This window comes from Protopterus annectens, chromosome 2.part1 (genome assembly GCF_019279795.1).
Source record: "Protopterus annectens isolate FY-2018-M chromosome 2.part1, PAN1.0, whole genome shotgun sequence".
Classification (NCBI taxonomy): Eukaryota; Metazoa; Chordata; order Ceratodontiformes; family Protopteridae; genus Protopterus; species Protopterus annectens.
In genome coordinates this window covers 928,934,106-928,958,186 of record NC_056729.1, presented here as the reverse complement: position 1 = coordinate 928,958,186, position 24,081 = coordinate 928,934,106, and the positions used below count along the sequence as shown (strand labels likewise).

The 24,081-nt window shown below is 43.3% G+C and overlaps 1 protein-coding gene across 7 annotated transcripts in view; it reads left to right on the top strand.

Annotated features, from left to right (window-relative positions):
- Positions 1 to 24,081, top strand: part of CLCN3 (chloride voltage-gated channel 3) — a 1,613,231-nt gene that overhangs the window by 1,319,312 nt on the left and 269,838 nt on the right. For 6 of the 7 annotated variants that reach the window (XM_044062561.1, XM_044062563.1, XM_044062560.1 and 3 more), the window contains one exon: positions 20,762 to 20,837. The exons of the other annotated variant lie outside the window; for it this stretch is intronic. In XM_044062561.1, the coding sequence (XP_043918496.1) occupies positions 20,762 to 20,837 (76 nt within the window). The remainder of the gene's footprint in view (positions 1 to 20,761; positions 20,838 to 24,081) is intronic. 7 annotated transcript variants of the gene reach the window in all.

Genomic DNA, 24,081 nt, shown 5'->3' with positions numbered 1-24,081 from the left:
ACACATTATAATCTCTTCTCATAAGGCTTCAGCAAGGAAGATATATAAAAGCAAATGGAAAAGATTCTCCTTATGGGCTACTCATAACCATATTGATCCCTTTTCTGCTCCAGTTAGTTTCATTCTGGATTTCCTAGCAAAACTGTTCAGTAACGGTGCTGCTGCAGCTACTTTTAGGATTCAGCTAGCAGCAATCTCCAGATGTTCTTCGTGTTTCACTGTTGCAGTCATTACATTTGGGTAATCTGCTGGCAGGTTGCCCTCATTCGGCCTGATTAACAAAGTCTTGGGTCCTGCATCAATTTCTGTCCCTTCTTCCATGACGTCAGGTCGTCAGGGTTATAAAACATGCAGCCGACGCCATTACATCAGTCTTTCTTGCCACGTGGTGCCCAAAGCAGAAGCAGTTCGCAAGTGCTGGTCGGCTGACTCCTGAAATTTTCGTTTTCGAGATTCAGAACTGAAGTCTTCAACTAAAAAGCTAAGTACCCCATTGGGGAAACTTTTTCTTGCTCCTTACCGATGTCAGTAAAAGTTAATAATTGCATTACTTGTGGGAAGCAAATACCTCATAAGGATTTCAATTTGTACTGTATTCCTTGCCTAGGCCCTGACCACAACGTACCTTGCTCTCGGTTTTGTGCTAAATTTAATCAACGCACTATTAAACGTCAATATATTTTTGCTTCTAAATATTTTGGCTCACGCTTTAATTATCCAGAAATGTCGTCGGTTAGCAATCCGACTACCGGAATACATAAAAAAAACGCAAAGAAAAAGACAGGCACAGTTCAATAACGGTGCTGCTGCAGCTACTTTTAGGATTCAGCTAACAGCAATCTCCAGTTTTCATTTTGGAGACTTGGGCTCCAACATATCATCTCATAAACTATGCAAAACCTTTCTTAAGTGTACCCCATTAAGACCACCTATAAGAGACCCTCCAACAACACCATGGGACTTAAATATCATCCTATCCAGCATAGTTTTTCCTCCTTTCGAACCAGCATAATCTTGCAAATTAAAATTTTTGGCCTGGAAAACCATTTTCTTGATAGCAATCACCTCTGCTAGAAGGGTGTCAGAGTTGCAAGCTTTGTCCATAAAGCTCCCATATTTGCTTTTCCATAGAGACAGGGTGTCCTTGCGAACAAACCCCTCCTTTTTGCCTAAGGTAGCTTCAGAGACAAATTTGAACCAAACTATAGAATTACCAGTTTTCTTCCCAAATTATGATTGCAAGCAGAATACATGTTACACCAACTGGATGTACATAGACAATTATGTTTTTACTTGCACAACTGCATAATTCTGAAAATCTGATCAGTTATTTGTTTCTTTTTCAGATTCAAAGTAAGGATCCCCTGTCTCTAAAGTTACACTTTCTAAATGGATTTCAGACTGTATAACTTTTATCTATAAGTCTCAACATAAAGAACTTTCAGAAAGAGTTAAAGCCCATTCTACAAGAGCCATTGCAACTTCCTCAGCTTTTCTGGCTAAATTACCAATTGATATAATTTGTGCTGCAGCAACATGGACTAAATCACATACTTTAATCACTCATTACAAAGTTGATTTGGCCTCCAGGAATTATGGCCTCTTTTGGATCCACGATTCTGAGGAATATTCTCCCATGAGCCACCCAAGACTCAGTGTGCAAGGGATGCTGTTCCAACCTAGTAAGAATGAAGGCGAGATAAGACAATATCACATAAAGAAGTTATGTACTCCCCCATAATGTCCCATGTGTGTTGTCCATCTTCGTCTTCATTCTTGCATCCCACCCTCCTTCCCTCTTCACTGCTAGAAGACCGAGTCTATACAGTTGGCTTACCTTAACCTCTGTCCTTCATCAGCCTGTAGATACTTCATTAAAATACGCATAGCCCCTTATAATTAGGGCAAATAAGATCTTTAGATGGTTCTAGTGTATGCAGGGATAGGAATAGGGATTTAGCCTCGAGCTGGCAGAGAGCCTCAATCTTGAAAATAAAGGCCGAGATGGATCCGAGAATCGGATCCGAACCCAACCTAATAAGAATGAAGGTGAAGATGGACAACACACATGGAACATTATGGTGAGTACATAACTTCTTTTTTTTTCTGACAGAAATTTAGTGTGCTCCTTATGCAGTACTGTGTTTGGGGAAATTAATACAAGATTTTTCAACCTCCTCTTTACAAATCTTCCAAATCCTCTTTTCTATTTAAGAAGTGAAACAACCAGTCCTTACTTTCTCAAGCCAAACAGAACTAAAAAGAGATGGCAAGAGGGTAACAAGACTCCTTTCCTAAAAAGGGGTAGTCTAATTCTTCAGAATGACTATACCAGCATTCTTTCCCCCACCGCAACCCCTCCTGCCCCAGTCTCTCAAAATCTGCCCCACAAACTGTGACTTGGTGCATTCCCCTTTGGCAACAGATTGTTTCAGACTCCTGGATGTTTTAAGTGGTTCAGAAGGGATACACTTGTCACTAGACACAAATACCTTCTTTCAGGAGTTTCTTCCCACCCTGCAAACCAAACAGAGCTTTTTTCCCCCTCAGGTTCTTTAACAGTTACTCACTTGAAAGTAATAGAAGCCATGCAGTTACATCAAAGGGGCAAATGCTGGTATACCAGAATGTTTCTAGTACCAGAGACTTCTTCCAGACCAACTCTAGATCTTTCCTTTTAAAATCTATATGAAAGTTCCAAAATTCAAGATTTTGACACTTCAGATGTTACCTCTCATTTCCCAGGGATTTTTTTGCTAACATTAGATATAAAAGGTGCATACCATCACATTGCCATAGTTAAAGGCTTCAGGGAATTTCTCAAGAGTTTGTGCCTGGGTCACATTCTTAGTTATCTGCATTACTCTTTGGGTTGTATATAGCTCTAAAGAAGTTAGTGTCTAGCTCCACTTGTAGCTTATTGCAGACTGAATGGCATTCACCCATTTCTGTGTTTAGATGCCTTACTCATCTTTGCAGGGTCTTTTCCCAAAAGTCAAGAGTCTTTACAATATATTTCTTCTCTTCTGACTAATCTGGGGTTCCAGATAAATGTTCAGAAATCTTTTCAACTCTGTCTCACAGGATTGTGTCGCATAGACACCATTCAGCTAAAGACTTTTTTGATACTCTAGAACGTAGATTGAATTTTTATTTGGAAGCTTTCCTGAGCTTTTCGCATCAGTCTCTGCCATCAGTCAGAGAGTATCTCAAGATCCTGGGACACATGGCCTGTATAATTCTGATGAATCGTCTGGTCAGGTTGCACATTAGGAAGATTTGGTGGTTTCTATAAAACACAAGGACCCAACATTTGTATCCTCTGGAATTTCAGATTCCATTATTGGGCTTTGACAAAAAGGAACTGCACTGATAGAGACTACAGATGCAAGCAAATCCAGGCCTCTCTTTTCTATCTCTCCCTGCAAGCCAACCTGTAACTACAGATGCCTCAGTTTCTGCTTTTTGGGGGGGGGGCAGTTCATGTGGTCGTAAAGGTGCAAAGCCAGTGGAACTCCTCTGACAGACCAGAGCACATCATTGTCAAACAGATATGGGCTGTGATACCATGCCCCAAAATCTCTTAATCAGCTAAGGTCCTGTGGACTTCTTCAGGTGATTATGGAGAATACGGTGATGTGGTATATAAACACGCAAGTGGGCAACAGGTCATATACTGTGTGCAGGCTGGCTTTGGTAGCTTGGGAGGTAGCTCCTCACCACTCTTTAATCCTCCAAGCATCGTTTAGTGTCATATACAGTGGCAGACCAGCTGAGAAGAGCTAGGAGAGACCCTCATGAATGAAAATTGAATGATGGGGGAGTCTCTCAGAAATCAATCCAGTTGTGGGGAACACCTCAAGTAGATCTCTCTACCTCCTTCCAAAACAGACCACAGAAAAAAAAATCTATTCCAGGACACTCTGCAAACAAGTCTGGAAAACAGATGACATTTTCCCCCATTGTTGGGAATGTTCTTTTATGCATGTCCACCCTTTCCATTAATAGCCAGAATAATTCTGAAGTTTCAGCTGGACTACCCAAATATCATTGTGATACCCTGTTTTGGCTCAGGTAACATTGGTTCTCCCTTTTTATAGAATTGGCCACAGGCATTCACTACAAGCTTCCTCACAAATTGGACCTACTCGCAGAAGGTGGAGGACTTAGATACTCCCAGTCTCAAACATCTTCAACTAATTGCCTCTGTGATTCAATTCTAATTCCTTTTGGGCACCTCTTTTCAAAGGACATGCAGTGGGTACTAAAGGAGGCAAGGAGAACCTGCTTCTAGGAATTTTATATTGGCAGGTGGAAAATAATTTTTTGTTGGTGCCTAGTCAATAAGCAAGGTCCTGTCAAAGATTATTTAGCAATGGTGCTTAAGTATTTTTGTGTCCTGCTATCCAGGCACATCTTGCTGCCATTTCAACATGTCTGTCCATTTATCCTTCATTTTCTTCTATGTTTTTAGTGAAACGGTTTCTTAAGGGAATTTCTACATCTGAGCTTTCCCTGTAAACAGGTTGCGCGTTTCTGAGATCTTAACTTTGTATTGGAAAAGTTTCAGTGTTTCCATTTGAACCTTCTCTTCAAGCATACTCATAGAAAACTATTCTTATTGCCTAAACATCTATTTTTATTTCCTAAACATCTGCAAGAAAGGTATCTGATATGCAAGTTTTTATGGTGGGTGAGCCTTATCTGGTCTTCCATATGTATAGGGTCTCATTAAAAACAAATCCCTCACTCATGCCTAAAGTTGTTTCAGAGTTTACTTTGAGTCAAGCCACCACTCACCCAGTGTTCTCTTTAGATCCTGTGAACAAAGGAAAAAAGATTCTACGTACTCTGATTGTGAATTGGCAACTCAGGTACTTAACTCAGGTACTTGGCAGGCATAAGTTCATAGGTTCATAGGTAGGTACTAGGCTATCTGCCTGAAGGCATTTATAAGCCTAGCTGGAATGTGTTGGCTTTCACTGCCCCCTTAGATTAGTTCCCTGTGCCTCTGTCCAACAGAGCCATTGAAGTGATCCCTGGGGTAAACTTAGTTTCCCATCCACTCATCAAGGTTTCTCTTGAAGAGGGTTAGCAAGGAGCTCTGCCTAATGTAGACTGGAATCTTGTTCCAGAGCATGGGAAGTCTCTGGGACAGGAATCTATCCCTCCAGCACGTCCTATTTGTTGTTGTGGTGAGGTTTAGATCCCTGGGAGCGTGTGGCTCGAGGGGATATGATTTTCTTTAGGTGAAGCATGTCCATCAATTCTGGGTTGGACATGGCCTTGTATGTCAGGCAGAGATCACCTCTGAGTAGACTATATGCAAACGAGTACAGCTGGAGTTTCTTCAGTTGAGCTGCATAGGGCATCTGCTTGAAGCCAGTGATCCTCTTGGTGAGGTACTTCTGTGGTCTTTCCAGTTGTTGCAGGTGTCTTGTAAGGTATATCCCAAATGTGGCATTGTACTCTATGATGGGTCTGATGCATGGAGGGGCCCAATGACCTCTTTCGATCTGGATGCAAACCCTTTTGTGATTAGGTGGGCCACATAGAAGGATTTTCTAACCACTTTGCAAACGTGATCAACAAAGGAGAGGTTACTATCTACTTGGGTCCCCAGATCCCTTGTTATGTCTTCCGTATTTAGGTGGCTACTACCTATGTGGTAGTTTGTGGGTACTTTGTTTTTTCCAAAGTCGATGACTTTGCACTTTTTGGCATTTAGCTTGAGGCCATGGTTTTGACACCAGGTATCTGTCTCAATGAGACCCTTTTGGAGGATGTATGTGTCAGCCAGAGAGTCAGTTATAGCCCCTAGTTTGCAGTTGTCTATGAACTTGGTCAGCCATTGTCCTCCTGTGCTTGCCTGTACCTCTGAGAAGTATATGCCAAACAGGAGTGGTCCTAGGACTGAGCCCTGGGGAATGCCACTTGTAACCGGTTTAGAGTCAGACCTAGCTCCCACAACTCTTACCATGTGGGTTCTGTCCATGAGCCAGTTGGCAATCCATCTCATGACGTAGGGGGTTTTGTTCAGGCTGGTGAGCTTGTCTATAATGCCTGAGTGGGGAATGGTGTCGAAGGCCTTTGCAAGGTCTAGGTAGGCTGTATGGACCACCTTTCCCTCGTATATAGCCTTGGTAACTGTCTCAAAGAAGTCCACCAGGTTTAGAAGGCATGATCTGTCCTTAACAAAGCCGAGCTGGGTAGGGTCCAGTGTTTGAAGGTTTCCACTGTCTCTGTTAATGAGATCCATGATGTTGCGCTCCATAGCTTTGCAGACCAAGCTAGTTAGGCTTATAGGGCGATAGTTCCCAGGGTCCGTTGTGGCTCCACCTTTGTGGAGTGGAATAACCGTTGTTGTGCGCCACTCTGTGGGCACATAACCTGTGGAGAGGCTGAGTTTAAACAATGTGTTTAGGTGTGGGGTTAGTTCATCTTTGAGCTTGTGTAGGTCGCAACCCGGGACACCGTCCGGTCCTATTGATGCTGTGCTTTTGGCTTTGGAGAGGGCTGTTTTAACCTGAGTGTCTGTTATTTCTGGGGCACTACATTCTTCTGGTACAGTTATGGGCCCTTTTGGGGGTGAGAGGGGGGATGAAGTTTGCACTGAACCTGTTTGCTAGGATGTTGGCTAGATCAGTCGGTTCAGTGTATTTTGTGCCATGCTGCACTAACTCCGAGCAGATCTGAGAATTGCCACTTAGATTCTTGACATAGCTAAAGAATGCCTTGTGGTTATCTTTGGAGTCCCTGGCAATTTTTCTTTCGAAGCTAGCCTTGGATGATTTTATGAGGGAATGTATTTTCTTGCTGATACTGATCAGGGATGTCTTCCCTTCTTGGGATTTTACTCTTTTCTGTACTAGTTTCCTCCTTCTATTGTATAGATTGTTTATGGCAGGGGTCCACCAGACTGGTTTCTTTTTCTTGGAGGAGTGAGTCTTGGTTTTGTTTGGGATAGCACGATCCATGCATTCTTGTAGGTGCCCGTAGAGTGCATTAATAAAGGATTTTGCAGCTTGGACAGCGTTATCCTTTAGCATGGGGGCTCTGAAACTTTCTACCTCGGTCTTAAGTAGTGTGAAGTTTGCTTTTGAAAAGTTTTTCACGGTGGTTTCTTTGACCGGGGGTGGTTGCAGAATGTGGATATCCAGAGTGATTTGTTTATGGTCAGATCTAACCAGTGAGTTGTTGACCTCCGGTGTGGAACACCGGTCGCCCTTGTTGGTGATGACCACGTCCAGTATGTTGTCACCTGTGGTGGGGGTGTTGACCAGTTGATCCAGGGCATTTGAGTTTATAAATTCTAGGAAATGTTGGGCAAGTGAGTTTGTATTTGAGTAGTTCTCCCAGTTAATGTTTGGGTAATTGAAATCACCCAATATCAGGGTGTTTGGTAGGACCTTTATGTTTCCCAGTGTTTCCAGGAATACAGAGTGGGGATCCTGGGAACATGGGTGATCTGTAGTAAGCTATAATTTGAATAGCAGTTTTGCCCATTGTTAGTTGCACGTGGATGATCTCTGAAGCATCGTGCTGTGCCACTAACTTGGAGGTGTGGGGTATCCTTGATGAGTATGGATACTCCCCACCTTTTGTATTTCGGTCCGGGTTTTGTGGCCGAAATGTATGGTATGAGTTGTAGCCTGGTAGTGCTGGGGTGCTCTCTGGAGCCTTAAACCAGGTTTCTGTTACTGCACATATATCGGTTTTCTCCATACTGAGGAGTGCCTCGAGTGCGTGCATTTTGAGGTTTAGACTTCTGGCATTGAGTAGCATTACCCTCAGTTTTTTGTTACTTGTGCTGTTTACGGCGGTGGCTTTGTCTTTTGAGCCTTGCCTGAAAAAGGCACTATGGGGGGGCGGCAAGAGCCTTAGCCAGTATTTGAAAGCCTAAGGGTGACAGGTGCAAGCCGTCTCTAGCGAAGCAGCATGGCTTGTCGAGCTGACAGACACTGGATCCCCTTTGAATGACACCAGAAGCTTAGCCAATTGTTAAAATTGATAATTTTTTCTCTATACCGTGGTACCATTCTTGGTGAGGGGAGGATGCTACTCAGGGTCAGGGTCATACCGGCCTGGGCTACGTGATCAGAGAGCTCCTCCATGTCTCTCTTCATGTAGCTCAGGGAGGTACGGCTCAGGTCTTCACACCAACATGGATAATGGCAGAGTCATATTTGTACTTGTTCTGGAATGACCTGAGTGCTTGTGTTATGTGGTGGATCCTGGCACCCGACAGACAGCTATAACAGTAACCTTCTCCATGTTCAGCCTAGTGAGTGGGTCGTCAGTGTGCCTGACTATAGAGTCACCTATTACTAGTGTGTTGGGAATGTTATTTTGCCTTAAGCGCTGTGATTGTGTGGCACACTGGTTTTGTGAAGTGTGTTTCATGGTTTATGTTGGGGGGGTGGAGGTTGCTTGGATGTCTGCTTTGGAGGTCTCTGTTGCTTCTGCAGATTTTTATTTAGAGCCTCCAGTATGTTTTTGTGTATTTATGTGTGTTTTTTGCCGGTGCTGGCTTCATAGGTCTATGTGAGACTGGTGGTGTGATGCAAGTACTTCCCTTCTCCTCTTGACTGCCTGGTCCAGTCTTGGGATGAGCGAGCTTAGCCTCCAGTTTGGCTGTATAATTGCATCTCTCGCATGTATTAGTGTTTGGTGGAAGGAGGAGAGGGTTGTCTGTGTACATGAGGCAATTGTAACATTGCCTCAGAATGCCCAGATTCACCAGTTGGACCGGAGAGTACACCTGAAATTGCCCTTTGGACATGCCTGGATAGGTACAGTGAACTGTTTTACTGATTGGCTGTTAAGGTCGAATAGAGATGCCTTGTTCTTCTCTACAGTACAGGGGGGGGGTTCTAGTGCTAAGGTTTATTACTGCTTGCTATGAGTTTTGAGCAAGTGACAGTATGACAAGTGAATGGTTTGAGTGCTTAAGCTGAAAGTTTGTCTAGTTCCAAGGGAAAAAATTGAAGAGTAGACTTTGTGGAGCCGGGAATAGTTATACCCTAGCTAACCAGCGCTGCCCGGCACGCAAAACCTCGCAAATGCAGGTGTTATAGCAGGGAAATGAAAGAGATAGAAATTAGCCCAAAATGGCCAATAAACTACTAATTTCTGGGCTGAAACCACTCCTCTAAGTCCTTTAGATCAGTTATTTGCTTCGTACACTGGGACAAAGATAGGGCAACTTGTGTCAAACAGAATATTTCTAGATTCTTGATGTTCTTCGTGCTTCACTGTTGCAGTCATCACACTTGGGTTATCTGCCTGCAGGTAGCCCTCATTTGGCCCGAATACCAGAGTCTTGGGATTTCTGCGTCGGATGCCGTCTCTTCTTCCATGACGTCAGATCGTCGGGTATAAAACATGCAGCCAATGCCATTACATCAGCTTTTCTTGCCAAGCGGAGCTCGAAACAGAAGCAGTTCGCAAGTGCCGGTCGGCCGCTACCTGGAATTTTCATTATTCGAGTTTCAGACCTGAAGTCTTCTAAAGCTAAGTACCCTGTTGAGGATCCTTTTTTCTTGCTCTAACTGATGTCAGAAAAAATTAATAATTGTCTTGCCTGTTGAAAGCAAATACCTCACAGAGATTTTCATTCTTACTGCGTCACCTGTTTAGACCCAAACCACAACGTTCCTCTCTGTCAGTTTTGTGCCCTGTTCAACTCCCGAACTATTCATCATCGGGCTATCCTTGTCGCTAAATTCTTTCGCTCTCGTTCTCCATATTCCAAAATGGCTTCGATAAGCCATCCGACTAACAGTCTTCTGAAAAAACATAAGGTTAAAGACAGAGAAGACCGCATAGGTCCAAAACTGCTGATGACGCTTCTGTTAAGCTAGTCACCAGTCCGCCAGTACTCAGACGCTTTTGCAGCCCCTGATACCCTCTTCTACAGATTTGCAGGCCTCTACTGAGACCCATTCCGAGTCTGGTATTTCACGAGATGATGCTTTACTATGGAACCTGTGGATGTGTCTACCTTAGATGGGTCCGGAGCCACTTTGCAGGCACCGGCTTCTGAGGGTGTATTCAGACCTTCCAATGTTCATATTAAACAGACTACTTCATTTCAGACTAAAACTACCAAATTTCTCAGGCCCAGAGTTCGCACTACGCATAGGAAACCGATGACCAAAGCGCATTCTCAAGCTCTCTTGCCTCAGAAACAAATGATTAGAATGGCTGAAGACCTTATTACTTTAATTAGGGGAAGCCAACCTTCCCACTCTAAAAGACAAAGAATTGATTTTCCTTCTGATTTTTCAGATCATGAGTCCAATGACTGTGACCCCTCTGATTACCAGAACATACCCTTATCTACCTATGAGGACTCTGATGCGGAGGATTCCATTCCCTCTGCCTCCCCACCAGAGGATTTGTCTTTCAGTGAAAACCTGCATACCCTCAGAGAGCATTTCTGCTGTGTGTGCCAGGACTACACTTGGTGCAAAAAGAGACTCGGAATTTTTAAACTTGCCTCAGCACAGGCCTCTAGCTATCCTTCCGTTTCTGGAAATTGTAGATGATGTCTTCATGGAATCTAGTCTTACTCCTGATACTTTGCCACCAGCTCCTAGAAAACCTGACAGGTACTACAGAGTACCTGACTCACAAATTTCTGTTTAAGAATCCTACTGCAGATCCAGAGACTGTTTCCCAGGGACCTAAAGGCATTAAGGCTACTACAGACAAAAACTCTACCCCTTCAGACAGGGATTCTAGGGCTTTAGACAGATGAGGAAAGAAGGTATATACCTCTGCTACTCTTGCCATCAGGGCTTTAAATCGTCAGTTTCACATGTTGAAGTACCAGCAACATATTATGGAACTAATTAAACAAAAAATTATGTTGATTCCTGATTGTGCAGAACATATTTACAAGAGTTAATGCATTCTACAAACCAAGTTGGAAAACATACTTTGCAGTGTGGTTTTGATGCTTCAGAATCGTCTTGCAGGGCTGCTGTCACTGGGTCTGTTCTTAGACGGCATGCTTGGCTAAAGGAACAAATCTTGCCAGACCATGTCAAAGCAAAATTACTAGATCCTCCATTAAACCAAGAACGTTTGTTTGGCTCTAAAGCAGAAGGATTTCTTAAAAAGATGGAGGAAAAAGCTAAATCTATGCAAATTGTTAAAGATTTCCTACAGGTACAGCCACCTATATTCAGTAGGCATTGGCCTTCAAAAAACTGGTCCTTTCCAGTCCCTCCCAGACCTTTTCAGTCCAAACCCAGGGGCAGCAGACCACCAAGACTACAGTCTCAGGGTATATACAGATCTAAACAAATGGAGTGCTCTCACCTCAAAAACAAGGAGTGGTAAGCCACCATCCTATGGAAAAAGTTCACAATGACTTGTCCCTCATCCTTCCCAGCCTTGCCCAAGTACTTGCACCCCTTAGAGGAAAACTCGCCCTGCATGCAAAAAACTGGGAGTACATTACCCAAGACAGATGGGTCTTAAACGTTGTATCCCAGGGATACAGATTCTACTTGCACTCACTGCCAACCCCAAGCAGATTGCCAGATCTACCCCCAAACCAGTGGTCAGAGGCGCAAAAGTAAGTACTTTCTCTTCTCAATATCAAGGCTATTCAACCTGTTCCAACAGAGCAAAGGAGACAGGGTTTGTACTCCAGACTGTTTCTGGTGCCCAGAAAAGAAAACTTTTGGCAGCCTGTCCTGGATCTGTCAATTCTCAACACCTTCCTGGTGGTTTCAAAATGCTTACTCTCCAACAGCTGCTTCCTCTGCTAGCCAAGGACTCCTGGCTGGTCACCCTAGACTTAAAAGAAGCTTATCTGCACATCCCCATAAGGGAATCTTGCAGGAAATATCTACGTTTCAGGGCAGGCTGTGTGCACTATCAGTTCTCTGCACTTCACTTTGGCTTATCAAATGCACCCAGGGTATTCACAAAATGCCTGGCCCCAGCCATCTCATACTGCAGGCAGACAAAAAATTCAAATTTACCCATACTTGGACGACTGCCTGATTCAGGCGGACAGTCAGGAATTGCTTCTTCAGCACCTGACATTTGTAAAGAGACTTTAACTTCTCTGAGGTATACCATCAACGAAAATAAATCACATCTGGTACCCAGCCAAAAAATTGTATTCCTGGAAGCAAGCTTGAACACAACTTCCCAGATGGCATTCCTCACTCCAGAAAAACAGATTTATTTGACAAACTATTGGCCACTCAAACCCAGCTATCTGCAAGAAAAATACTGCAAGCCCTAAGGTTCATGGCCTCTTGCATTCTACTAATTCTATATGCAAGACTGCATATGAGGAAACTTCAGTGGTACTTAAAAAGTCTCTGGTGTCAACATTCTCAGGACCTGGAAACAATGATTCCTGTCAATGTTCATCGTGTTTCACTGCTGCAGTCATTACACCTGGGTTATCCTGCCGTCAGGCGGTCACGCAGTCGGCCAGAGTTCCAAAGTCTTGGTCCGGCGTCGGTTGCTGTCGCTTCTTCCCTGACATCAGTGCACCAGGGGTATATAAGATGCAGCCGACGCCATTTTCTTCAGTCTTTCTTGCCGCGTGGTGCCCGAAGCAAAAGCAGTTCGCAAGTGCTGGTCGGCCGACTCCTGAGATTTCAAATTCGATTTCAGATCCAAAGTCTTCAATAAAGCTAAGTACCCCATTGGGGAAACTTTTTCTTGCCTCAGACCGAGGTCAGTAAAAGTTAATAATTGTATTTCTTGTGGGAAGCAAATACCTCATAAGGATTTTCATTCTTACTGCATTCCATGCCTAGGCCTAGATCACGATGTCACTAGTTGTCGGTTTTGTGCTAGATTTAACAAACGCACTATTAAACGTCAGTTTGATTTTGTACGCCATTATTTTGGCCGAAGGTTTAATTATACCATGCCGTCGGAGCAACCGACCGGAATTCACAAAAAACGCAAAGATAAGGATAAGGACAGGCATCAGAGGCCCAAAACTGACGACGAAGCCTCTTCTAGGCCAGTCGCCAGTTCTCAGTGAGGTGCTTTCGCAGCCCCTGCCACCCGCTACCTCAGAGCCACAGGCCGCGACCGACTCCCATGTGGAGTTGCCTAGGCCTCTGGATACTCAAGGTGTTGGGCCTATGGAGAACTAACCCTTCAGATGGGTCCGGAGTCGCTGAGCAGGCTTCGGCTTCTGAGGGTGTTTTCAGACATTCACAGCTTACCATTGCATCTACAGCCAAGTCTAAAGCAACATTAAAGACAAAGAAGCAAGTACAGAATTCACCTGGACAGGCCTCCATGCCTAAAAAGCAGATGCTCAAAATGGCCGAAGACTTAATTACTCTGATCAGGGGTACCCATCCCCCTCTTGATAAAAGGCCTAGGCAGGATACAGACTATGATTCCTCTGACCAGATTTCTATATATTATGACTCCTCTTCAGACCAGGGATATTCCTTACCCCCCTATGAGGACTCTGATGCTGAAGAATCTATCCCTTCAGCCTCTCCTCCTGAGGATTATTCTTTTGGGGAAACTTTACACACCATGAGGGAGCATTTCCACTGGGAGGGCCAGGATTACTCAGAGTCCAAGAAAAGGCTCAGATATTTTCTTTTATTGCCTCAGTACAGGCCCCTTGCTATTCTGCCAGTGTTGGATATTGTGGACAATGTGTTCTCTGAATCCAGTTTAAATCCAGATTCATTACCCCCTGCTCCAGTCAAGCCGGACAGGTATTACAGAGTCCCTGACTCACACAAATTTCTTTATAAAAACCCTGCTGCTGACCCAGAGACTATTTCCCGGGGTCGCAAAGGGGTAAAGGCCTCCACAGCTAAAAATCCAGTCCCCTCAGACAGGGATTCCAGAGCATTAGACAGATGGAGGAAGAAAGTTTACACCTCAGCAACATTAGCAGTGAGAGCTTTAAACTGCCAGTTTCACATGCTTAAATATCAACAATATTTACTGTCTCAGTTAAAAATGAGTACAAGTACCAGATTTTAAGGAAATGCAGGATTTATTGCATGCAGTTAAACAAGTAGGTAAACATACTTTGCAATGTGGTTTTGATTCATTAGAAGCTTCTTGTAGAGCAGCTGTTACAGGATCTGTGATTCGAAGGCATGCTTGGTGAAAGGAACAAACCTTACCAGATCATGTTAAGGCGAAATTATTAGATGCTCCTTTACAGCAAGATATTTTATTTGGTGTTAAAGCAGAGGAGGTATTAAAGAAAATTGAGGATAAGGTAAAATCTATGTAAACAGTAAGGATTTCTTACAAGTACAGCCACCAAGATTTAGCAGAAATTGGCCTACTAAAAATTGGTCCTTTCCAGTGTCAGACAGGCCACAAAGAGGAGGCAGATACAGATGCCCAAGAGGCAGGTATCAGCCCCAAGTATCTTACAGACCACAACAGTGGGGTGCTTCAACACCAAAAGGAAGTGAGGACAAGTCACAACCTTACAGGAAACAATCTCAATGACTTTCCCCTTCCAATGCCAAACTCTACCCTGTTGGCAGCTCCCTTAGGGGGGAAACTAGCACTTTTTTCACAAAACTGGCAAACAATCACCCAGGACAATGGGTGCTAAATATTGTGTCTCAAGGTTACAGGTTCCACTTTCACACTTTACCAAGGCTAAAAGGAATGCCAGACCTGCCACAAAATAAATGGGCAGAGGCACAAAAACAAATTACAGCCCTCATGGACACGAGAGCTATTCAAAAAGTACCACAGCAGGAACAAGGACAATGTTTTTACTCAAGACCCTTCCTGGTCCCCAGAAAGGACAAAGCCTGGAGACCCATTCTAGACCTTTCCACTCTAAATACTTACCTGGATGTTCCGAAATTCAAAATGTTGACACTACAGCAGCTCCTTCCCATGTTGGGCAAGAAAGCTTGGCTTGTTACTTTGCACCTCAAAGAGGCATACCTGCATGTCCCTATCAGACAAAATTGCAGAAGATACCTCAGATTCATAGCTGGTTCAATGCACTACCAATTCTCTGCACTGCCCTTTGGCTTATCTACTTGCACCCAGGGTCTTCACAAAGTGCCTGGCACCAGTAATTGCATTTTGCAGACAAAAAGGAATTCAAATTTATCCATACCCGGACGACTGCCTGATTCAAGCAGAGAGCAAGGACATTTTTCTAAAGAATCTGGCGTTTGTAAAAAAGTTATTAAGTTGCCTAGGGTACACAGTAAACAAAAAGAAGTCAAAACTAGTGCCCTCACAAGCGATAATATTCCTGGGTGCCATCTTAAATACAACGGCCCAGATGGCTTATCTCACGCCAGACAAACAAGGACAACTGACTCAGTATTTTCAATTGATGGCAACAAAGTCCCAACTCCCTGCAAGAAATATTCTGCAGGTCTTGGGATTCATGGCATCCTGCATACTTCTAATTCCATATGCCAGACTGCATATGAGGAAATTACAATGGTACCTAAAAAGTGTTTGGAATCAACACTCTCTGGAAACGGTAATACTACTAATTCCCTGCCTGCAACTGGGGTTTCGATGGTGGGCACAGGCATGTCCCCTCAACAAGGGTCAGCCTTTCACACTACCCACAGCCTGGCAGACTTTAACAACAGATGCTTTGGATTATGCCTGGGGAGCACACATGGCAGGAAAATGTATTCAGGGCAAATGGACCACAGACCAAATGCATCTACACATCAGTCAAAAAGAGATGTTAGCTGTACAAAATGCCCTAACAGCTTTCAATGACCTTCTGCATCCAGGACAATTATTTTTAAAGACAGACAACACCACAGTAATGTGGTACATAAACAAGCAAGGGGGCACTCATTCTTACCCCCTATGCAGACAAGCCATGACTTTGTGGAGCACAGCTCTAACTTATCAAGTTCATCTGCAAGCACAGTTCCTGCCAGGAAAGAAAAATACTCTGGCAGACGACCTAAGCAGAAACATGATGGATCCTCACGAGTGGAAATTAAATCCACAAGTTTTCAGCATGATAATGCAAAAATGGGGGTGCCCGGACATAGATCTCTTTGCCTCCCCACTGAACTGCCAACTACAAAAATTCTGCACAAGGACTTATCATGCACAAGCATGGAAAGTGGATGCTCTTTCGTTCAGCTGGAAAAGCCTACATGTATATGCCTTCATTCCTCTGCCTCTCCTTTTGAAGGTTCTCCTAAAAGCCAGACAAGAAAAAACACAGATGATTCTTATTGCTCCAGACTGGCCACGCCAACATTGGTACCCAATCTTAAAGAACTTAGCTCAAGGCCCACCTTGGATTTTGCCTCAAATTCCACACCTTCTGACTCAACAAAACAATCAGATCCTACACAGTCAGCTCAAAACCTTATCCATGGCTGCATGGCAGATTCATTAGCCAAACAGGCAACACCTCTCTCAAAAGCTGTTATGGATGTCATTTTGGAGGCCAGAAGGCCTAGCACCAGGAAATCTTATTCAGAAAAGTGGAAGAGATTCTGTGCCTGGAACCAGGCTCAAAGCCTTGACCCTCTTGTCCCTAACATACCTCAGATACTACAATTTTTAACTGAGTTGCTGGACAAAGGACTATCCTTCTCATCCACGTTTCTGCCATATCGGCTCATTACAACACAGATCCTCCTATTTTCTCTCATCCATTGCTAAAGCAGTACCTCAGAGGGGCAAAAAACATAAGAGCACCCCGGAGAGGACCAACACCTACTTGGGACCTCAATTTTGTCTTGGAAAAACTCACTTTACCTCCTTTTGAGCCAGCCAATGCAGCAGAAATAAAATATATATCATGGAAAACTGCCCTGCTACTGGCAATAACCTCAGCACGAAGAGTCTCAGAACTACAGGCAATAATGGCAGTGGAGCCCTTCATCATCTTTCACCAAGACAGGGTTTCCTTAAGAACAAACCCTTCATGTATGCCTAAGGTGGTATCCAGTGTGGCTCTCAATCAAACAATTCACTTGCCAACATTTTACCCAAACCCCCAGAATAAAGGGGAGAGAATTCTACATTTCTTGGACATAAACAATTACGCTTCTACTTGGACAAAACAAAATCTTTCAGGAAAACTGAGCAATTATTTGTATCCTATGCTGCAAGATCACAGGGAAAGGCTATTTCAAAGCAGACCATTTCAAAGTGGATAGGACACTGTATCCGGTTCTGCTACACACAGCATGGGAAGCCTGTACCATCTAACATTAGACCACATTCCACCAGGGCAACTGCAACTTCTACTGCCTGTCTTAGAGGAGTACCTACCAAGGACATTTTGGAAGCTGCAACTTGGAGTTCAGTGCACACCTTTACCAAACATTACCACTTGCCTCTTTACTCCAGATCCAGAGCTGGCTTTGCCACTGCAGTGCTGCAGGGCCTCATACCACACCAAATCCTCTCTAGAACCAGCCACCCTGACTCAGCTTTGGTATTCTTCCCAAGTGTAATGACTGCAGCAGTGAAACACAATGAACATAGTACAGTTTTGTACCTACCATAAATGTAGATGTTCGAGTGTCTTCAGTGCTGCAGTCCTGGTTACCCACCCGCCTTCCCTTCTTTCTTAGCTGGGTCTTATCTATGGGTCTTTCTACACTATACTTTTATGTGGTGTATTTGCTGGCTACTAAAGGTTATGTTTTTACCTTATGTATGTTTTGTAAGCAATATGTATTGCCTATCCTTTTGGGGGCACCTGACATCTGGGGCAAGAAAAAGTGAAGAAAATGGCGTTGGCTGCATCTTGTATACCCCTGGCGCACTGAAGTCAGGGAAGAAGCGACAGCAACTGACACCGGACCAAGACTTTGGAACTCTGGCCAACTGCGGGGACCACCTGACGGAAGGATAACCCAAGTGTAATGACTGCAGCAGTGAAGACACTCGAACATCTACATTTATGGTAGGTACAAAACTGTACTTTCCTTGCTTAAGGACAGAGTTCCTTTGGTAGGCAGAGGCCAGCTACCACAACAAGGGACTCCCTTTCACTCAACCCCCCCGCTGCCCAAACCCTGACAACAGACGCATCAGACTATGCATGGGGGGCTCACATGGCAGGCAAATGCGTTCAAGGCAAAAGGAGCCCAAGACAAATGCACCTGCATATCAACCAAAAAGAAATGTTAGCTGTACAGAATGCACTGACAGCCTTCAAATACCTTATCTTTCCAGGACAACTTTTGATAAAGACAGACACCACCACAGTTATGTGGTACATAAACAAGCAGGGGGGGGACTAATTCCTACCCGCTCTGCAGGTTAGCCATGGCTCTGTGGGACACAGCCTTGAACAGTTAAGTGCACCTGCAAGTTGAATTCCTGCCAGGCAAACTAAATTCACTGGCAGATGTCTTAAGCAGAAATCTAATGGACCCACACAAGTGGAAAGTGGAACCCAAATCATTCAAGCTTCTACTCCACAGGTGAGGGGAAACTAGAGGTGGACCTGTTTGCCTCCCCCCAGAACCATCAACTGAGCAAATTTTGCACCAGAACTCCCCACAACCAAGCATGGAAAGTGGATGCCCTGCCCTTTACATGGGAAAACCTCTCAATCTATGCCTTTCCCCCTCTGCCCCTCCTGTCGAAAGTACTACTCAAGGTCAAACAAGACAAGCCAAGGACAATCCTGATTGCACCGGACTGGCCACGCTAGCACTGGTACCCACTTTTGTGCAGTCTGACAGTAGTGCCACCCTGGCACCTGCCTCAGACCCCTTCCCTGCTGTCCCAGCAGGAGGGCCAGATTTTGCATCCTCAGCTGCAAACCCTGAACCTAGCAGCCTGGCTCATCCCCTGGCCTGAATACATCACCAGCAACCCTCAGCAAACAAGTGCTGGATGTCATCCTTGAGGCAAGGAGGTGTAGCACTAGGAAATCCTGTTCAGAAAATTGGAAAAGATACTGTTCTTGGAGCCAGTCTCAGGGAAAGGACACAACCGCACCCACCTTACCTCAAATTCTGGATTATCTAGCAGAACTGCTTCACAAAGGTTTATCCTTCTCTTCAATTATGATTCATGCCTCTGTCATTTCAGCTCATTACAATACTGAGCCACCCCTCTTCTCTCACCCTGTGTTCAAACAGTTCCTGAGAGAAGGTAACAACTTAAGACCCCCAAGGAGAGCTCTCACTCCAGCCTGGAACCTTAGTTTTGTAGTAGAGAAGCTACAGCAGAGTTAAAATTCCTCTCTTTCAAAACAGCCTTAATTCTAGCCATCACTTCAGCAAGAAGAGTGTCTGAGTTGCTGGCCCTTATGGCTATGAAACCATTCATTATCTTCCATGTGGACAGGGTTTCCCTCAGGATTAACCCATCATTTATGCCCAAGGTGGTATCTAGTGCGGCTTAAACCAATCCATCCATTTACCAACCTTTTTCCCTAATCTTCAGAATAAAGGGGAAAGGGTACTGCACTCCTTGGATGTGCACAGGCAGCTTAGGTTCTACCTTGACAGGACTAAATCTTTCAGAAAATCTGACCAGCTGCTAGTCAGCTTTGCTACAGGGGCAGAAGACAAGGTCATTTCAAAGCAAACCATCTCCAAATGGATAGCACACTGCATCCATTTCTGCTACAAACACCATGGAAAATGTGCCCCACAGGGGATCATAACCCATTCCATTAGGGCTACCTCAACCTCTACAGCATTTCTCAGGGGAGTCCCTACCAGGGACATCCTGGAAGCTGCAACCTGGAGTTCTGTACACACCTTCACCAAGCATTACCACTTGCCTATCTCTTCTAAATCCAGAGCTGGATTTGCTACAGCAGTCTTATAAGGCCTGCTAGCCAGCCATAATACTTCTTGACTACCTGCACCTTTCCTCAGTTTTGGGAATCTACCCAAGTGTGATGACTGCAACAGTGAAACACAAAGAACGTAGTGCAGTTGTGTACACTTACCATAAATGTAGATGTTCGAGTGTATTCACTGTTGCAGTCTTGGTTACTCTCCCTTCAGCCCCCTGACTTTCCTATACATTCTACCTATCCTCTTTTTTGGCCATATTTTACGGCAGTGGTATTTACTTTTTACTGGAGGTGTTCCACACCATGTAATTGCTTCATATTTTGGGGTCTCCTGACATCTGGGGCAAGAAATAACTGATGTAATGGCATCAGGTGCATGTTTTATACCCCTGACGTCATGGAAGAAGAGACCGCATCTGACGCAGAAATCCCAAGACTCTGGTATTCGGGCTGACTGAGGGCTACCTGCAGGCAAGATAACACAAGTGTGATGACTGCAGCAGTGAATAAACTCGAACATCTACATTTATGGTAAGTGTACACAACTGTACTTTCTCAGTTTTTGCCTGTTCCAGGCAGTGTAAAGGCTCATTTTACTATAGGCTTAGCTTCTTTAGTGGTATATTAGTATAAGTTTTAATATTTCAGTTTTAACAGGTTTCTGGGTCTAACCCATATGTAATGAATGATGATAACACGCAAAATCAGCTATTATTTTTATAAGCAGATGTTTTGCTTCTGGAACAACGTATTGGATTTGAAATGGTAGAGTTAGAATATTTCAAAGTTACAACTGCAGAAGACAGAAATTTGTTTCTTTTATACATATTTTGTTTTTTTTTTTTGTTTGTTTATTTATTTATTTTGCTTGTTTGTACATATTCAGTTATCCTCAGTTATATTGTCATTTTCATAGCAAATCTCACAAGCATTTTCAGATTTATTTATTTTTTTTTTAATTTTCATCATTTATTAGCCTAACATGATTTGTTACAGGATGCTTTTGGGGATCATCACTAAGAAGAACATATTAGAACATCTCGAACAACTAAAGCAGCACATCGAACCTTTGGTGATTAGATAATATATATGTACCTAATCTATATATATCTGCAAAACTCCTAACTAGATACATAGACTTCAGGATGGATGCATGAAACTCTGCTGTGAACAATTCAGGTCACTGATTTTTTTTCTCCATTTTTTTGTTGCTGTTTGCACAGCAGGCTGTAAGATGGTTTAGGATTTACTATACGAGCAGTTGAGCAGTGTCAATAGCTAATACAGCATGGAATGCGTATCACATGCTTACCACAACATGTGATTTTTGTACTGCATTTCTTGAGAGAAAGGGAAGTTTTCATTCAGGACACTGCTGTAGAGTACATAGTCAATGAATTCAGCACTTTTTAATCAACCTGCAGTTGGCTTAACACACTAAGATAGTGAACTTTGATCATTTCCTTTGTGAAAGGGGAACGACTTCTCAAGTGCAATTCAATGTAAGTTGTCCTTCAGATTAAATTATGTGAATGATTTGATAACCTTTTTGTGAAGCTAGGTGATTTGTCTCTTTCTTTCCTGTATTTGGTAGCACTTTTAAGTACATTGTTTATAATCTTTGGCCATAATCAGTAACAACTTCTACCTTAGTTGCATAATCTAAAAATGTTTGGCATTTTAACATTTATTTCAAGAGACTGCTTGATCAGAGGTTTTAAAAGTGTGTCCAGTGATACTGCAGGTATTTTCAACTACCATCATAAAAGTTAGCTAATGTTATCCCATTTAGAGCATCATGTAGTGATTCACAAGGGTTTCATGCCTCCTCCTGCTCTCTGAAAGCACTAACATAATAACCAGTATATCTTCTCACTCTGCCTCTCTTGATTCATGATCCTTTAAATAATATTTCTTGGCAAACTTTGCAAATAATGTGTTACAGCCATCCTGAATAGGTTATTATCTAACACCTGATAAGAGTGTGTTCACTGATGTTATTCGTTACTTGCTGATTTGATGGTTGGAGCAGTCTGTCACAATGTAGCAATGTAATAAGTATATAATTTATCTGGCAGGATCTTTTGACTTGTTTATGCTGCAGCTGTAAAAGTTTTTGCAAATGTTATACTGCAGTATCATAAATATCACTGATACTGGTGAATTTAAGATCCTTTTTTACTTTCTCTTCCATGCCACATTCCCTGCCATGTCTTGTTTATCCTGTCCCTACTTTGTATATGATGCCCTCAAAGCCACTTTGAATTTTAACTAATGGTAACATGTCTTTTAGAAAATGAATACATTGTGCTGCAGAAACCAAACAGTTGCAATACTAGCAGAAATTTCTTCTCTTAGTAGTGAAGGTGAATTTCTTAAATGAGTATAAGTTTTAAACTTTGAAAGAAGTCTTCTGGAGTGTCTTCATAGAGCCATTCAGTTCCTTTGTACAAAATCTTTACATTCTGTATAACAAGTGACACATTTAAATTCCGCAGTTCACATCTGAAGTATGTTAGTCAGGACAATATAAATAATGTCTCCAACTATATTGCTTATGATTCATAAGATCCCCTTTAAATTTGCGCCCCTGTAGTTATAACATTATGTTTCAAGTCATTCTGTTCACGATGGCATTCACATCCATTTATTTATCTTAAGATTTCTTACAAGTGCTGCTTCTCTGTCGTACTTTCAGGTGATGACAAAACTGTTAAGCAATTTGTTATGCATAGCTTATGAAATGGGCCCTGGTATTAGCGTAACAAACCTGGCATGCTGGCTTTTTTAGGTGGTACTTTTATAAAGTCTTTTATGAACTGGAATCTGCTTTATATTCCTTTCTACTGTTTCTCACTTTCACTTTGTCTCCTGCTTGCCTTTGTATAGTGTGTATATAATTATTTGCAAATTGTGAATTTTCAAATTATTTCTTATGAAAGACAAGCTATATGTTTATATGAATTAAAGTTTTCTTGCAGAATTTGATGCATACTGTACGGAACTTTACCAGCATACAGTATTTTTACTTTGGGAGGCAGCTTTCATCAACACTGGGCCTTTAGTGGAAACAGCTACAGATGTAAGACATTTCCAACTCTTGCCATGAGGATTAGTAACTGTACAGCTTGTAGCTATTTTTTAAGTACTTAAACGGCCATGTAAGTAAAGGTCCAGTGAGCACATAATTTCTCCTTGAGCTTAAATGTATTCATTTAACATTTTGAGGCCTTGACCATTACATCACTGTTTTTAATGCTCTTCCGTGTTCTTTTTGATTTTTTTTTAAACTTCTTAACTTTTCCAACTCAGCTGACAAGGGTATGCCATTCATCTACCACCCTGTCTTTGAATAAATTACTTTGCATTTTCTTTAAATCGCCCTTTCTCTACGCTTGTATTAGATTGCAATTCACTCGGACAACATGTCAGTGGTCTGGTATATCAACAAACAGGGGGGAACCAGATCTTATCCTCTTTGCCGCGAAGCCATGAGAGTGTGGGAATGGGCGATCTCCACCAACCGCTTTCTGATTGCAACGCACATTCCGGGGAGGACCAACATCCTAGCGGACAAGCTCAGCCGCACCCTTCTTACCCCTTACGAGTGGTCTCTCAATCCTCTAGTAGCGAAGCAGATATTCGCAACATGGGGGCAACCCTGCTGCGATCTTTTTGCATCTCCATCAAACGCCAAATGCGACAATTTCTTCGCTCTAATCCCCCCACCAGGGGAATCTCCAAGAGACGCACTGGTGCATGCTTGGCCACCCGGTCTACTCTATGCCTATCCTCCTCTTCCAGTGATGATACAACTCTTACAGAAAGCCTTGCGGTTGGGGAGCAAGATGATTCTCATTGCCCCATTCTGGCCTCGACAAATTTGGTTCCCTTACCTGTGGTCTCACCTTGTGAATTACCCTTGGATTCTAGATCCCATTCCGGATCTCATCTCCCATCCATTGGACTTGCCAACTCCAAACCTGGACAATCTGAAACTGACAGCTTGGTTGCTCCAGTTCCACTCCTAGTTAGGACTCCCGGTAACTCTTCACCAGTCAAAGCCATCCTCGTGGCAGCGCATAAGCCCTCCACCAGGAAAGTGTATCACAGTAAATGGAAACGTTTTTCCATCTGGGTGGAGCGCCGCGATCTAGATCCCATTACGGCTCCTCTTCCATCCATTTTAGACTTCCTAACTGAACTCTTTCAGGAAGGCGCTTGTTGTTTAACTGTCAAAGTGCAGTTGGCAGCCATTTCTCATTATCATGTGGGACATGATACAGGACCCTTGATGCCAGCCAAATTGTGTAAAA